Below are 17,562 nucleotides of genomic sequence, written 5' to 3'. Positions count from 1 at the left end.
ACAGAGGAACTAGTTTCTCACAAGACAGCGCTTCTCAGTCATTTGGAAAGCCTGGGTCTTTCCGTAAACTGGGACAAGAGCTCTCTAACCCCCAGCCAGTCTATCACTTTTCTGGGTATAGATCTGGACTCGGCGGCGATGACGGCCAGATTGTCAACTCAGCGCGCGCGCTGTGTTCGACACCTCGCCGCTTCCATTCAAGTGGGGAAAGTTTTTCCCCTGAAAACTTTTCAGAGGCTTTTGGGCCACATGGTGTCAGCCGCAGCGGTCCTGCAGCTGGGCTTACTTCGAATGCGCCCGCTTCAATGCTGGCTAAAGTCGGAAGTGCCCCGCAATGCATGGTTTTCGGGCCGTGCACCAGTCAGAGTGACTCAGCGCTGTGTCTCAGCCCTGCAGCCCTGGCTGGCGGCCGAATGGTATCAGCGGGGAGTGACGATGGGGGTCATCGCACACCGCAAAGTGGTCTCGACAGACGCGTCCAACATGGGTTGGGGAGCGACTCACGAGGGCAGTCCGATTTGCGGCCCATGGTCGAACACGGAGAAAAGCCTTCACATAAACTGTCTAGAGATGCTGGCGGTCGAGAAAGCGCTGAAGCACTTTCTACCGCTTCTACGGGGACACCATGTGCTAGTTCGCTCGGACAACATGTCAGTGGTGTCTTACGTGAACCGCCAGGGCGGAATCAGATCCAGAACCCTGCGCGCTCTCACAGAGCGCCTCCTATCCTGGGCTCAGGGCCCGCTGCGCTCCCTAAGGGCAGCTCATGTACCCGTTCGTCTGAACGACGGCCCGGACAGACTGTCCAGGGACAACGTTCCCCCAGGGGAATGGTCTCTACACCGCCAGACGGTACAAACGCTTTGGCGTCGTTTCGGCGAAGCGGAGATCGACCTCTTCGCCGCGAGCGAGAACGCTCAGTGCCAGAGGTTTTTCTCAAAACACGAGGACGCGCTGGCCCAGACCTGGCCCAGCGTTCCGCTGTATGCGTTCCCACCGATCTCGATGCTGCCTCAAGTGCTAGCGAGGATCAGGGAGGCGAACTGCGCGGTGCTCCTCATAGCTCCGCGCTGGGAAAACCAGCCGTGGTTCCCCGAGCTAATGAGACTGGTAGACACAGCCCCATGGCCGATTCCGGTGAGGAGAGACCTTCTCTCTCAAGCCTGAGGATCGATTCTGCATCCCCATCCAGAGCACTGGTCTCTGCATGCGTGGGAGATCAACGGATATTCGTTGATCTGCCAGAAGGGGTAATTAACACGATCACGCAGTCCAGAGCCCCCTCGACGAGGCGGCTCTATGCGTCTAAATGGTCGGTGTTTAGCAGATGGTGTGTGGAAAAGGGTTCTAATGCTCAGTCCTGTGGAGTCCCACAGGTGTTAAACTTCCTTCAAGAGATGTTGGACGCGGGCAGGTCCCCCTCCACGCTCAAGGTGTACGTCGCGGCCATAGCAGCGTTCGCCGAATCGGCGCGCGGCCGCACGCTGGACAGGAACGAACTTGTTACCCTCTTTCTGCGCGGGGCCAGGAGGATGAACCCTCCTCGGCCCCCGTCAGTCCCTATTTGGGACCTGTCTCTGGTCCTAGAGTCCCTAAAAGTGCATCCCTTCGAGCCTTTGGACTCTGTGGAGTTGAAATACTTGACGCTTAAAACCGTTTTTCTGCTAGCTCTGGCTTCAGTCAAACGAGTGGGTGATTTGCATGCGCTGTCCGTCAGCGCGTCGTGCCTCGAGTTTGGACCTAACGACTCGTTAGCCATTCTCAAACCGAAGCACGGTTATGTCCCCAAAGTGTTAGGTACTCCCTTTAGGGCTCAAGTCATTACCCTATCGGCCCTGCCGTCATCCGGCAGCGAGGAGGGTGTTAACCGCCTTTGCCCGGTCAGGGCGTTAAGGTGTTATGTCATGCGTTCTGCAGCCTTCAGGCGCTCAGAGCAGCTTTTCGTCTCATTTGGAGGGCGCGCTAAGGGTCGCGCCGCCTCGAAACAGACGCTATCCAGATGGATAGTGGATGCTATTGCAGCAGCATATGCATCAAAAGACCTGCAATGTCCGTTGGGCATACGGGCTCATTCCACCAGAGGCATGGCCTCATCGTGGGCATGGTCCAGCGGGATTTCCATTCATGACATTTGTATGGCGGCGGGCTGGGCGTCCCCCTCTACATTTGTTAGGTTTTATAACCTGGAAGTTCCCGCCCTGCAGGCTAAACTTCTGTCAGTCTAGTCGTGTTCATGTCCTGCTCATGTGCGCAGGCTGTATTATCGATTAGCTTGTCTGTTGAGCTGCACGCTCAGGGTATCAGTATGCATAGACCGGCCGTGCCGTTCTTGTGTTCCCTGGGTGTGCTTATGAACATGTGTTGGCCCGCACCGCTGGCCACCTGTCATTTCACCTCTATGCTTTTCATAAAGAGTCATATGTGATCGTTAGGCGCGCACGGCGTGGACAAGGGGTTCCCGCAGCGTAAGCAAGCTTACGCAATACGAGAGAACCTCTCGTAAGAGAACGATACTTGGTTACTCACGTAACCTCGGTTCTCTCTAGAGAGGGAACGAGTATTGCGTTCCCTGCCGTGCTTAAAGCCTATAGCTCGTGTCGCTTCATTCGACAGAAAACAGAGAATATAGCCTACGAGCCTTCCTTATATACGTTCTGACGCCGCCCATTCTGGCGGGCTGTGACGCGCGAGGGCGCGCGCGCCCTCATTGGGGCGTGACGTCACGCCAGGCTCACTGGTAGGCTTAAGCAGTTGCCGCGCGGCAGCCAATGAGCGTGCAGTATGCCGCTCTAGCTCAGCTGCCCGCAGCTGCACTGCGTTGACAAAATATGAATTAAGGATAATTTTGGCTTCAGTATCTCGAGAAAAAAAGACTTTCCCGCAGCGTAAGCAAGCTTACGCAATACTCGTTCCCTCTCTAGAGAGAACCGAGGTTACGTGAGTAACCAAGTATCGTTTTCATGCTAAAAGTTCATAATAGAACATATAATCTAGTATTTGTCAATAAAAAAAATTGAAAATAATATTATCCTCTAAAAATTATAATATATATATATTATTCTCTAAAATATAATATTATATTTTTTATTACTTTTTTATTACATTACATAGTAGTTATCATAAATTAGGTATCATTTGAAAGCTTACGATCTCAGAATTCTCCTGTGAAAACCGTTTTGAAATTGGACATTGCGTTACCATAAAAACGGTACTCTAAATTATTTTATCAGACTCCTTCCCTTTTGGGCATCATTATGTTTCATAATTTATGGTCAAAATCTTTTCTAATCTTGACAAAACACGTATTGACAGAAAGGTCTGAGTCTCAAGGTTCCATATTTTGTGACAGAAGTGTTATTTGGACAGAAATTTATTAATTTGTTATGGCAGAATGCATACAATTAAAATCAATGCAGTTCAATGCCACCCGGTGGCTATTTTTGGTATTACGCCTAAACAAAATCTCATGGGAACTTCAATTTTTGTGATATCAACTTCAAATTTAGAACACAACTTTGTTAGATATATGGCTTTGTAATTTTATAGTAAAAATATTTTGCAAAATATATATTTTATATAAAAGAAAAAATATTAAATAAATTATATTTGATTTACTGTAAATTTAAACTTCCATAACTTTTTCATACTTTAATTATCTGCTATTTTTTCCCTTTAAAAACAAATTTAGGTCTATACTCCAAAGCATTCTTGAATTACAACCATTTAAGTTTGAAAAGTGCATTTTAATGTCCATTCTCAAAAAGGGGGGTGGCAGTATACTTTAAATGTAACAATAGTTAATTTGTTTTGGTTTAGAAAAGTACACTTTGAAGTATACTCTAACTAAACTACTAGTTTAAGTATACTTAGTCCCAAAGCTGCTGTTGTTTCTATGTTAATTTGGAGATTAAAAGTGAAATTATTACAATATAAATATATATTAAAAATTTTAATGTTAGGTTTGATTAATCACGATTATTTACAGAAAAATGTGGGATTAATTGGTTAAGTTTTTTTTTTTTAATCAATTGTCAGCACTGCTATTTATATATTATTTTTGAACTTTAAGTATACTACTATGTTCCGATTTAGATCTTAATATTTTATACTTGAAATATACCTTTAATTGTACTTTAACTCTTTCCATTTTAAAATATTTTATTCTAGCTTCATGCATCCTTTTTTATAAACACTTGAATGTGGATAAGTTTCAAAAAGAAAAGCAACATTTGAAAAAATGTTGCTGAGAAAAATGCATTTTTGTCAAAGACTATGACCGGATGTGATTCAGAGCGATGATCAAAACACAGATTGAGTAGATCAAGTCCATCAACACCCCCACAGCTTCAGTCGTTTCCTCTACAGGTGTCGACATTTCCTTCGGTAACGTTAAGCAGTTTTGATTTATATGCTGTTTAATGTTTGATGATCGTGTTATTTTACATTGGTGTAAGCAATTTTCTATCACTTGTTTCTGCTTCTTCTTCACCTGTGTTTTGATCCAGAGATTCTGTAGAATCACAATATGAGTAATAGCGCATTCTACTGTATAACAGTGAAAACATGGATAGCCAGAAAATTCAGTCAATGGCTGGGAAAGAGTAAAATAGATTTGAAGTACATTCCTATGTTCACTACCGGTGGACTAGCCTGCACAAAAATTGAGGGACTCACAATAAGGAACGTGACTGTTTTCTTTATAAATCAATATTTTCAAACTATGTAATTTTTATGACTATGTAAAAAAAGTAGTCCTATTTAATAGGCTACTCAATCAAAAGTATTTTTTATACTTTTAAGTATATCTCGATCACTAGGACTTTTCTGTTGGTATAAGTCAAGTATACATAAGTGCAATTTTAAGTATATTTCTGAGAAGATAAGTAGACTGAAAGTATACTTTCTTATTTATAGTTAAAAAGAAGTATGGCACACTAGAATAAACGTCTTTTTCATAAAGGATTGGTCTTGAAATCATGCACTGCTGACTGGGCAAGAGGCGGCAAATGTAACTAATTTTGTTTTTAATTTACAGGGAATATCATGAAGAAACTCCTGGAAAATTTGGGTTTGGTGAAATATTATGATGAGAAGCTCACTCTCCACAGAGTGCTACAGATCGACAAGAACAGTGTGACAGATGTGCCTGTCCAGTCCCTTTCAGATCTGCCATGGCTGTTCTTGAAGAGACTGATGTTGCTACAAAGGACAGCGAGGAGTGTTAAGTGTTCCTCTTCAGATGGGGCAGAAGATTCAGATTCGGATGATGATCAGGATAGTGCTGAATCAGACTGTCCTCAGTCAGTAAACCCTTTAGATGTTTTGACTGCTGTGTTTCTTTGTTCTGACAGTTTTCTTCAGCAGGAAATGATCATGAAAATGTCCATGTGTCAGTTTGCGGTTCCTCTGCTGCTTCCAAACAGTGATAACAATCAGATCACACTCATGCTTTGGGCAATGAGAGATATTGTGAAAAAATACAGACCACACTCCCTGTCGGATGCAAGTGGATTTGTGGAAAAAATGATTGTTCTCTCAGACCTACCGTTAGTGTCTTTTGTGAGACTTGGCAGGTGCAACATTTCCAAATCAGAAATTCTGAATAAACTGCTCAGCAATTCACAGCAATACACTGATACATTTGTGCACTTCAACATGGATTGTGGAAACATCAACAAGAAAATATCACATGGCTTGGTTGAGTTGGCCTGGTATCTTCCTTGTGGAAACAAGAACATTGACGTCTTTCCTGAGCCAATAGCCATTGCAAACTTGAGAGGTGACATCCAGGACTTTGAAACACAGTACTCTTTTCTTTGTGAGGCTTCAACTGCCGTGTTTGTGTTCTTTGAATCTCAGCTTTTAGATACACAATTAATTTCAGTCCCAAGTGAGAAACCTACACCTCAGCTATTTTTTGTGGGGGACTCCAACAACAACAGCATAAAAGCAACAGTCAAGAAGCTCAAGCAGAAGGAAATCAGTTTCATCTTTAAAGCCAAGCAAAATGATGCAGACTTTGTTAACAAAATTCAGAGCAAGTTACAAGATGCAATTAATAACAACAATCACAAAATCTCAGTTGTTCGTTTAGCTGAGATTGCACGAAATCTGGGAATCTTGGTGGACGAGGATGGTGAAGAATGTCAGCGTGCAAAAAAAAGTGCAGATGAAATCACATCAAAAATAGAGGATATAGTGCAGTTCAAGAAGGAGGAGCTGCCCTTGCAAGGAGAGATCTTGATGAAACTGGCCAAGTTAGAGAAGGAGGAATGCCGACTGAAGAAATTAGGGGATAAAGATATTGAGAAGTACAAAAATGACCTTCTGATGCAGAAAAAGAAACTCAGAGAAGAGCAATACAGAAGAGGCATGTCTGCCACTATGAGCTGCTTCATCAGTGCAATATCAACACCAGACAGGGCCTACTTCTTAAAATGGTTGAGAATCGCTCTAGAGAATCGATCACATGAAGTGCTGCCTCAACTCAGAGAAGAGTACAAACAGAAATGTCAAGATGTCTGTGGAAACAAGGCAGAAATTGCTGAGCTTGATAAAAAGATTTCAAACAGTTCTTTAGGAGTGGAGCACTTCATTCGAGAGATGAGCCAGCTTTACGAGGCTTCAGTCTCGCTTCCAGAAGATTCACTTTACCGAAAACAGCTGGAACACTTACCTAGACTCTGTGCTGAACTACTACTGGATGGATTTTCACTTGAACTAGTGGATGGAGATTCTTCAAATATCCCTGTGAAATGGCTTTCTGGTGTGTTTTCTGAATTAAACACACTGGTGAAGTCCAAAAACAGGATTATGGTTGTCACAGTTTTGGGGGTCCAGAGTTCAGGAAAGTCAACGCTGTTGAACACCATGTTTGGAGTTCAGTTTGCAGTAAGCAGTGGAAGGTGCACCAGGGGAGCCTTTATGCAGCTTATTAAAGTAGCAGATGATCGCCAAGCAGAACTCAAATGTGATTATATAGTGATAATTGACACTGAAGGACTGAAATCCCCTGAGCTCGCACAACTGGACAACAGCCATGAACATGACAATGAGTTGGCAACTCTTGTTGTTGGACTGAGTGATGTAACAATTGTCAACATTGCCATGGAGAATTCAACAGAGATGAAAGACATTTTACAGATCATTGTTCACGCCTTCCTCAGGATGAAGGAGGTCGGAAAGAAACACACGTGTTTGTTTGTACACCAGAATGTTGCTGATGTCTCGGCTCATGTTTCAAACATGAGAGACCGTAAGTTTCTGTTGGAACAATTGGATGAAATGACACAAGCTGCCGCAAAAATGGAGAACAAACTGGAATTCAGCAGATTCACAGATGTGATGAACTATGACACTGAAACGGGTGACCTCTACATCCCTGGATTGTGGCATGGAAACCCCCCAATGGCACCAGTGAGTATTGGCTATAGTGAATCTGTGTATGATCTCAAAAAGCATATAATGGGAATCTTCAGACGTTATGAGTCCTACAACATCGATGAATTTCTTAAATGGACCGAAGACTTGTGGACTGCTGTGAAATATGAGAAATTCATCTTCAGTTTCAGAAACAGCCTGGTGGCTGATGCATACATGAAACTGTGCACAGAGTACAACAGATGGGACTGGACACTGAGAAAGCAAATGCACACATGGGCGTTAGAAGCTGAAACCAAGATCTTAAACCATGGAAAATTTGAAAGCTCTGAGAAGTGCACCGTTGAAGATGTTTGTTGTCATTTACTACAGGAAACAGAAGCTAAGCTTTTAAAAGGACAAAATGAAATTAATGACAAGATCAAATCATACTATGAACAAGGAGAAGGTCATGTTGAACTAGTGGAAAATTATCGACAAGACTTTATAAACTCTGCCATGTCTTTGAAGAATGAACTTTCAAATTCTGTCACAATCAAACTGGATGCAGCTGTTTCACGTCGAAATGGAATGATCAAAGTGGAAGGAATCCAAAAGACATACATGGATAAAATGGAGAAGAAAGTGCTGAACTTGCTGAACGACTGTCGTAAGAAAAAGTCAGTCATGTCAGACTCCATGCTGGATAAAGCATTTGAAAAAATGTGGCAGGAGACTGTCAGGACACTGGCATGCACAGGGCTTAAACAACAAGATATCGGGAGAAGAGTTTTTCATCGTTTGAGGATAAATCTTCAATCTAGAGGAAGTTCAATGGCTCAAAGCTTAGACAAAGTTAGAGATTTAAACAGTCATGGCCATGGAGAGTTTATTGCCTACAAAGACAAAACAAAGTGGTATAACAACTGGTGGAATAAAAGAAAAATCAAGATAGTTCAAGAAATGTCAGACAACCTTATCAGAGATTGTCAGGAATTTACTAAATCAAAGAGGGAATGTAAGGATGATTATGATGATACATACATCAGGGAAATTCTTCACATGATTGATGAGAAACTTGAGGCTCATGAAGATCTTGAGCTAAAGGGAGATTTTGAGCTGTCCCTTAAACTGCACATATGCGGCTTTGCAAGCAGAGAATTTCAAGAGATTCACAATCAATTCATCAAGGAAAACCACCCACGAACAGCCTTGGAGAACTTCAAACAAACATACCGTTCTGACTTCATTGACCTTTACCGTGAACGAGACCAGTGTCAGAGGAAAGCTGATGAATTCATGAGAAACTGCCTAAAACCTGCCTTGAAAAGATATATTTTAGAGAACTTGGGCATGAAAATGGCAGACAAGATGGTGACTGGTGAAAACTCAGCAATTTTCGGATCAAGGACAACATTTCAGATTTCAGTCTTGAAAAATCTTCTCGATGAATCTAAATTTGAAACATATTTGCTTTTCATCTCATCATATGAAACATTTGTTAAAGCCTTTATTTTGGACAAAATCAAAAAGCACTTTTCAGCAGAGAACAGAATGTTCACATTGGAGGAGAACCTTGTCAATAAAGTCATCAGTGAAATTGAACAGGCCATTGAAAAGGCAGAGCGAGACCCAGAGATAAATGACATCAAGGGATTTATTGAGAACATTTGTAATAAACTTGTAAATAGGCTTGTTTTTCCCAAGGACGCAGTGGACAAAATCAGTTCACTGAACAATGCAAATCTAAAAAAATTTGCTGAATACCTTCAATGTTCTGTAATGGACATGGATAAATCACTGAAAGCAAGTTTCCAAGCAAGAGATTTTCAAATGAAAATGGATCGTCTTCAAACCAAACCACAGGATTTGCTGTTCAAACGAGTGCATGGCTGTGGGAAACAGTGTCCATTCTGTCAGGCACCATGTGAGGCTGGAGGAGAAGCCCATGCTAAACACTTTGTCTCAATCCACAGACCAGAAGGTCTCGGCCGCTGCAGATTTAATGATTCTAAGAAACTAGTGACCGACATCTGCTCATCACTAGTGCACAGCAACTCACGCTTTAAGTGCGAAGACACCAACGATCAGTGGCATCCATATAAAGATTACAGCAAAATCTATCCAGACTGGCGAATCGATCCAGACTCCAGCATAGAGGCCTCAGCATACTGGAAATACGTGATGGCAGAATTCAATGAGCAGTTTGCACAGGAGTACAATGCAGAGCCTGCAGAAATACCCTCATCTTGGAAAGACATTATAAAAGAAATAAAAAAAGGTAAAAGAAAGCTTGAAGTAAATTAACTTGTGCCCCTTTGGTCTCTTTTTAAATTAGTCCAGTACATTATGGTAAGACAACTTAAAACTCACACCTTAAAATCCAAGTATCCATGAATATTAACTATGACGACAAATAAAAATAAAAATAAAAATCTGCTGGTTTCAATATTAATCATAGCATATCCTGACTAATGCATGAGTGCCATTATACAGAAAGTTGCTTGCACTTGCTCTTGCCTTGTAATAAGAAAACAGGAAAAATAATTAAACTAAGCTAAGTGTTTTATTCCAATAAAATAAAGATGTGTTTTAAATATATAAACCTGCAGTACTAATTTGAATGTTGTGGTATACTCTTAGTGACAAATAATAATTATAGCAACAGTCAACAAGCTCAAGCTGAAGAAAAGCAATTTCATCTTTAAATCCAGCCATAATGATGCAGACTTTGTTGACAAAATTCAGAGCAAGTTACAAGATGCAATTAAGAACAACAATCTCAAAACCCTTAGCTGAGATTGCACGAAATCTGGGAATTTTAGTGAACGAGGATGGTGAAGAATGTCAGCGTGCAAAAAAATGTATACCTCTTATTATGTGCTGCCTGCTCTCAGTTAGGATGATTTGGTGATTTGTCTGAAGTCCAAGTAAGGGCTGAAAATTTTGTCATCATTTAATCACCCTCAAGTTGTTCCAAACCTGTATGAGTTTCTTTCTTCTGTTGAACACAAAAGAAGATATTTTAAAATGTAACTCATTTTCTTCTAATTTACAGGGATCATGAAGAACCTCCTGGAAAATTTGGGTTTGGCAGAGTATGATGGGAAGAAGCTCACTCTACACACAGTGCTGCAGATCAACAAGAACAGTGTGACAGATGTGTCTGTCCAGTCCCTTTCAGATCTGCCATGGCTGTTCTTGAAGAGACTGATGTTGCTACAAAGGACAGCGAGGAGTGTTAAGTGTTCCTCTTCAGATGGGGCAGAAGATTCAGAGTTGGATGATGATCAGGATAGAGCTGAATCAGACTGTCGTCAGTCAGTAAACCCTTTAGACGTTTTGACTGCTGTGTTTCTTTGTTCTGACAGTTTTCTTCAGCAGGAAATGATCATGAAAATGTCCATGTGTCAGTTTGCGGTTCCTCTGCTGCTTCCAAACAATGATAACAATCAGATCACGCTTATGCTTTGGGCAATGAGAGATATTGTGAAAAAATACAGACCACACTCCCTGTCAGATCCAAGTGGATTTGTGGAAGAAAGGATTGTTCTCTCAGACCTACCGTTAGTGTCTTTTGTGAGACTTGGCAGGTGCAACATTTCCAAATCAGAAATTCTGAATAAACTGCTCAGCAATTCACAGCAATACACTGATACCTTTGTGCACTTCAACATGGATTGTGGAAACATCAACAAGAAAATATCAAATGGCTTGGTTGAGTTGGCCTGGTATCTTCCTTGTGGAAACAAGAACATTGACGTCTTTCCTGAGCCAATGGTGATTGCAAACTTGAGAGGTGACATCCAGAACTTTGAAACACAGTACTCTTTTCTTTGTGAGGCTTCAACTGCTGTGTTTGTGTTCATTGGATCCCAGCTTTTAGATACACATTTCATTTCAGTCCCCAGTCAGAAACCTACGCCTCAGCTATTTTTTGTGGGGGACTCCAACAACGAGAGCATAAAAGCTACAGTCAACAAGCTCAAGCTGAAGGAAAGCAATTTCATCTTTAAAGCCAAGCAGAAAGATGCAGAATTTGTTGGCAAAATTCAGAGCAAGTTACAAGATGCAATTAATAACAACAATCACAAAACCTCAGTTGTTCGTTTAGCTGAGATTGCACGAAATCTGGGAATCTTGGTGGACGAGGATGGTGAAGAATGTCAGCGTGCAAAAAAAAGTGCAGATGAAATCACATCAAAAATAGAGGATATAGTGCAGTTCAAGAAGGAGGAGCTGCCCTTGCAAGGAGAGATCTTGATGAAACTGGCCAAGTTAGAGAAGGAGGAATGCCGACTGAAGAAATTAGGGGATAAAGATATTGAGAAGTACAAAAATGACCTTCTGATGCAGAAAAAGAAACTCAGAGAAGAGCAATACAGAAGAGGCATGTCTGCCACTATGAGCTGCTTCATCAATGCAATATCAACACCAGAAAGGGCCTTCTTCTTAAAATGGTTGAGAATCGCTCTAGAGAATCGATTACATGAAGTACTGCCTCAACTCAGAGAACTGTACAAACAGAAATGTCAAGATGATTGTCCAAACAAGGCAGAAATTGCTGAGCTTGATAAAAAGATTTCAAACAGTTCTTTAGGAGTGGAGCACTTCATTCGAGAGATGAGCCAGCTTTACGAGGCTTCACTCTCGCTTCCAGAAGATGCTCTTTACCGAAAACAGCTGGAACACTTACCTAGACTCTGTGCTGAACTACTATTGGATGGATTTTCACTTGAACTAGTGGATGGAGATTCTTCAAATATCCCTGAAAAATGGCTTTCTGGTGTGTTTTCTGAATTAAACACACTGGTGAAGTCCAAAAACAGGATTATGGTTGTCACAGTTTTGGGCGTCCAGAGTTCAGGAAAGTCAACGCTGTTGAACACCATGTTTGGAGTTCAGTTTGCAGTAAGCAGTGGAAGGTGCACCAGGGGAGCCTTTATGCAGCTTATTAAAGTAGCAGATGATCGCCAAGCAGAACTCAAATGTGATTATATTGTGATAATTGACACTGAAGGACTGAAATCCCCTGAGCTCGCACAACTGCACAACAGCCATGAACATGACAATGAGTTGGCAACTCTTGTTGTTGGACTGAGTGATGTAACAATTGTCAACATTGCCATGGAGAATTCAACAGAGATGAAAGACATTTTGCAGATCATTGTCCACGCCTTCCTCAGGATGAAGGAGATAGGAAAGAAACACACGTGTTTGTTTGTACACCAGAATGTTGCTGATGTCTGGGCTCATGTTTCAAACATGAGAGACCGTAAGTTTCTGTTGGAACAACTGGATCAAATGACAAAAGCTGCAGCCAAAATGGAGAACAAACTGGAATTCAGCAAATTTACAGATGTGATGGACTATGACACTGAGACGGGTGACCTCTACATCCCTGGATTGTGGCATGGAAACCCCCCAATGGCACCAGTGAGTATTGGCTATAGTGAGTCTGTGTATGCTCTCAAAAAGCATATAATGGAGATCTGCAGATGTTACGAGTCCTACAACATCAATGAATTTCTTAAAGGGACAAAAGACTTGTGGACTGCTGTGAAATATGAGAAATTCATCTTCAGTTTCAGAAACAGCCTGGTGGCTGATGCATACATGAAACTGTGCACAGAGTACAACGGATGGGACTGGACACTGAGAAAGCAAATGCACACATGGGCGTTAGAAGCTGAAACCAAGATCTTAAACCATGGAAAATTTGAAAGCTCTGAGAAGTGCACCGTTGAAGATGTTCGTTGTCATTTACTACAGCAAAATGAAGCTAAGCTTTTAAAAGGACAAAATGAAATTAATGACAAGATCAAATCATACTATGAACAAGGAGAAGGTCATGTTGAACTAGTGGAAAATTATCGACAAGACTTTATAAACTCTGCCATGTCTTTGAAGAAGGAACTTTCAAATTCTGTCACAATCAAACTGGATGCAGCTGTTTCACGGCGAAATGCAATCAAAGTGGAAGGACTAAAAAAGACATGCATGGACACAATGGAGAAGAAAGTGCTGAACTTGCTGAAAGACTGTCGTGAGAACAAGTCAGTCATGTCAGACTCCATGCTGGATGAAGCATTTGAAAAAATGTGGCAGAAGACTGTCAGGACACTGGCATGCACAGGGCTTGAACAACAAGATATCAGGACAAGAGTTTTTCATCGTCTGATGATAAATCTTCAATCTAGAGGAAGTTCAATGGCTCAAAGCTTAGACAAAGTTAGAGATTTAAACAGTCATGGCCATGGAGAGTTTATTGCCTACAAAGACAAAACAAAGTGGTATAACAACTGGTGGAATAAAAGAAAAATCAAGATAGTTCAAGAAATGTCAGACAACCTTATCAGGGATTGTCAGGAATTTGCTAAATTAAAGAGGGAATGTAAGGATGATTATGATGATACATACATCAGGGAAATTCTTAACATGATTGATGAGAAACTTGAGGCTCATGAAGATCTTGAGCTAAAGGGAGATTTTGAGCTGTCCCTTAAACTGCACATATGCGGCTTTGCAAGCAGAGAATTTCAAGAGATTCACAATCAATTCATCAAGGAAAACCACCCACGAACAGCCTTGGAGAACTTCAAACAAACATACCGTTCTGACTTCATTGACCTTTACCGTGAACGAGACCAGTGTCAGAGGAAAGCTGATGAATTCATGAGAAACTGCCTAAAACCTGCCTTGGAAAGATATATTTCAGAGAACTTGGGCATGAAAATGGCAGACAAGATGGTGACTGGTGAAAACTCAGCAATTTCCAGAACAAGGAAAGCATTTATGGATACAGTCTTGAAAAATCTTCTCGATGAATCTAAATTTGAAAAATATTTGCTTTTCATCTCATCATATGAAACGTTTGTTAAAGCCTTTATTGTGGACAAAATCAAAGAGCACTTTTCAGCAGAGAACAGAATGTTCACATTGGAGGAGAACCTCGTCAATGAAGTCATCCGTGAAATTAAACAGGCCATTGAAGAGGCAGAGCTAGACCCAAAGATAAATGACATAAAGGGATTTATTGAGAACATTTGTAATAAACTTGTAAATAGGCTTGTTTTTCCCAAGGACGCAGTGGACAAAATCAGTTCACTGAACAATGCAAATCTAAAACAATTTGCTGAATACCTTCAATGTTCTGTAATGGACATGGAGAAATCACTGAAAACAAGTTTCCAAGAAAGAGATTTTCAAAAGAAAATACGTAGTCTTAAAACCAAACCACAGGATTTGCTGTTCAAACGAGTGCATGGCTGTGGGAAACAGTGTCCATTCTGTCAGGCACCATGTGAGGCTGGAGGAGACGCTCACACTGTACACTTTGTCTCAATCCACAGACCAGAAGGTCTCGGCCGCTACAGATTTACTGATTCTAAAAAACTAGAGACCGACATCTGCTCATCACTAGTGCACAGCAACTCACGCTTTAAGTGCTGTGACACCAACGATCAGTGGCATCCATATAAAGAATACAGCAAAATCTATCCAGACTGGCGAATCGATCCAGACTCCAGCATAGAGGCCTCAGCATACTGGAAATATGTGATGGCAGAATTCAATGAGCAGTTTGCACAGGAGTACAATAAAGAGCCTGCAGAAATACCCTGGGGAAAAATCACAAAAGCAGATGCAGAGAAAAGCCTAAACATCCATTAACTACCTCTCTGACCTCTGTTTAAATTAGTTTGTTATGATGGTAAGGAAACTCAAAACTCACACCTTAAAATCCAAGTACCCATTAACATTAACTATGACAACAACAACAACAAAAAGAAAGAAAGAAAAAAAACCCTGCTGGTTTCAATATTAATCATAGCATATCCTGACTAATGCATGAGTGCCATTATACAGAAAGTTGCTTGCACTTGCTCTTGCCTTGTAATAAAAAAACATGAAGAATAATTAAACTAAGCTAAGTGTTTTATTCCAATAAAATAAAGATGTGTTTTATATGTAAACCTGTAATACTAATTTGAATGTTGTGGTATACTCTCAGTGACAAATCATTATTTTACCTGTACATGCATGAATTCTTTTGTTTTGTTGACATTCATGACGTCTTATTTTAGAACAGATTTTCTTTCAAAGGTTCGAAAGAAAAATCTTGAGCTTCAAATCTTAGTCTTTGTTTTTTAATCATGTACCATAACTGTGAGGTGTTTTTCTGAGCTATGTTTGTGATTGTGAATTTGATTTTGGTTTGTGTTGTGAATGTATCTCTGTTAAGACATATACAGGCATGTCTGTATTAGTGAGGTCACAACACTGCTGACATCTGCATCAGTTTAATTAATATTTTATAGCATTTTATACCAATCACATGAAATCAGTGTAACCTGAATAAATGTTACCGACGTCAGAGTTGTTCTGTAACTTTTATTGTTAATAATGTATTGTCTGTAATGCATCTACAATTGAACAAAGTCACCACCATTAAAACAATCATCTAAAGATATTGATAAAATGTATTATAAAGCATGGACATATCAAACTTCTATACACATTTGGGTCTTTGGAATTTTAATGTCTTCTGCATGTAGCCTCCAACACCTCCTTCCTGTAGTTGTTATTCCTTTTACAATAAATGTGGGATAGAGTTGCCTAAATCTAAATGATTTAGATTTTTAAAGAGATCTAAAATGTCCTGCAAATTTTACAACCAAAGGTGAATGAACATTAGCAATGACAACTGTTTTTAAAACTGTCCGGTCAACACTTTATTTTAAATAGACAAACAATATGTTACGTAACATGGTAGCAGAAATAACATGAAGATGGATGAAGATAATAGTCTTTAATGACAAAGCTCATGCAGGAATCAGGAAAAAACCACACTAAACATTAACGAGAACGGACGAAGCTTGAGGGAGAACACAGGGTATAAATACACAGAGAAAACAAAAGGAACTAAATTAGATAATTAACAGGACACAGGTGAAGGAGATGACTAATTAGACAGATGGGGGAAACTGGGTCACAGGACTAAACCAAAAACACTATGAAACAAGGGAGACATACCATGTGAGGGGACCATACATGTAACACAACAAATACATTCAGCAAAAAATGCTAATTTTTTTAGCCAAATTCAACATAACTTCTAAGTATATTATGAACATTTGATCTTTCATAACTTCTAAGTATATTATGAACATTTGATCTTAAATTATGAATTTTTGTATTACAAAATACAATCATTTATACAACAGAACTGAATAAAATAGAGTTGATGATGCTCTATTGATCCATTTTCTTAGTCAGTGATACTCAACTCCACCGCTCTGCACATTTTGTATTTCTTTTAACTGCAACACATGCAACGTGCAATGTGCAACACATAAACTATATAATTTGGGGAGGAGTGCACATTTAACACTCCTGATTCAGTCATTCATCATGAGAGCTCTAGAACTGAATTGTGTGTCAGATAAGAGAGACATACAAAATGTGCAGAGCGGTGGTGGGTCCCCAGGTTGAAAACCACTGTTCTAAGTCAACATTTAATGATCATCATTGATGATTTGATAAATTAAAACATAACCTCCTTTTAATCACCTCCATCTGCAAGCAACAGACATTGAATCAAGGAATGCATGCACTGTATACAAGGGTGTAACTTTGGTTTGAGAAGTGGGGGGGACACAAAATGGGGGAACATTTTTTCGATTTGAATCCCATTTCCTGCATTTACATGCATTTTGGGACTATGGTGATACAAAATAATTAATAATAATAATTTTGAAAATAATTAAGTTGATTATAATGATAAATTCTGCCAAAAAGAATAGTAGGCTACTAAACTTTGTATAACAAAAATATGTCTTAATTTTTTATTGTTTAATAAGGGCCGATTGCCAAGACATGAGAGAATCATTTTATAAAGTCAAATATGTTCACTATTAATGTTTTGTGTGTAAATAAAATTGAAATAAAGTGAGACTCAATTTCCACTGTAATGTAGAAACAACATAAAGACAGCACATTTTAAATAATTGTTTAATAGCATCTTTTTATGAATGAAGGCCTGTATCACTGATATTAATATAGCTACCGATGTCTCGATGAAAATTATTTTTTCCTCCAAATTTTAAACATTTATTAGGCTTCAAAAATATAGGCTAACAACTTAATTTAAGTGAACTTTAAACAATCCTCACTTAAACCCATAATAAATGTCATATTTACCTA

General features: G+C 40.1%; 1 protein-coding gene across 2 annotated transcripts in view; it reads left to right on the top strand.

Moving 5' to 3' along the window:
- The window catches only part of LOC311075917 (uncharacterized protein), a 66,590-nt gene extending 50,762 nt beyond the window's left edge, over window positions 1-15,828 (top strand). For both annotated transcript variants that reach the window (XM_084103625.1, XM_084103624.1), the window contains 2 exons: window positions 5,036-9,640; window positions 10,418-15,828. In XM_084103625.1, coding sequence (XP_083959751.1) covers window positions 5,036-9,640; window positions 10,418-15,030 — 9,218 coding nt within the window. In that variant the 3' untranslated portion in view covers window positions 15,031-15,828. The remainder of the gene's footprint in view (window positions 1-5,035; window positions 9,641-10,417) is intronic.
- Window positions 15,829-17,562: the final 1,734 nt, after the last annotated feature.

This window comes from Abramis brama (assembly GCF_963993115.1).
Source record: "Abramis brama genome assembly, chromosome: 25".
In the NCBI taxonomy this organism is placed as follows: domain Eukaryota; kingdom Metazoa; phylum Chordata; class Actinopteri; order Cypriniformes; family Leuciscidae; genus Abramis; species Abramis brama.
Note: the sequence above shows the minus strand (reverse complement) of the source record. Positions and strands in the feature narration are given on the sequence as shown.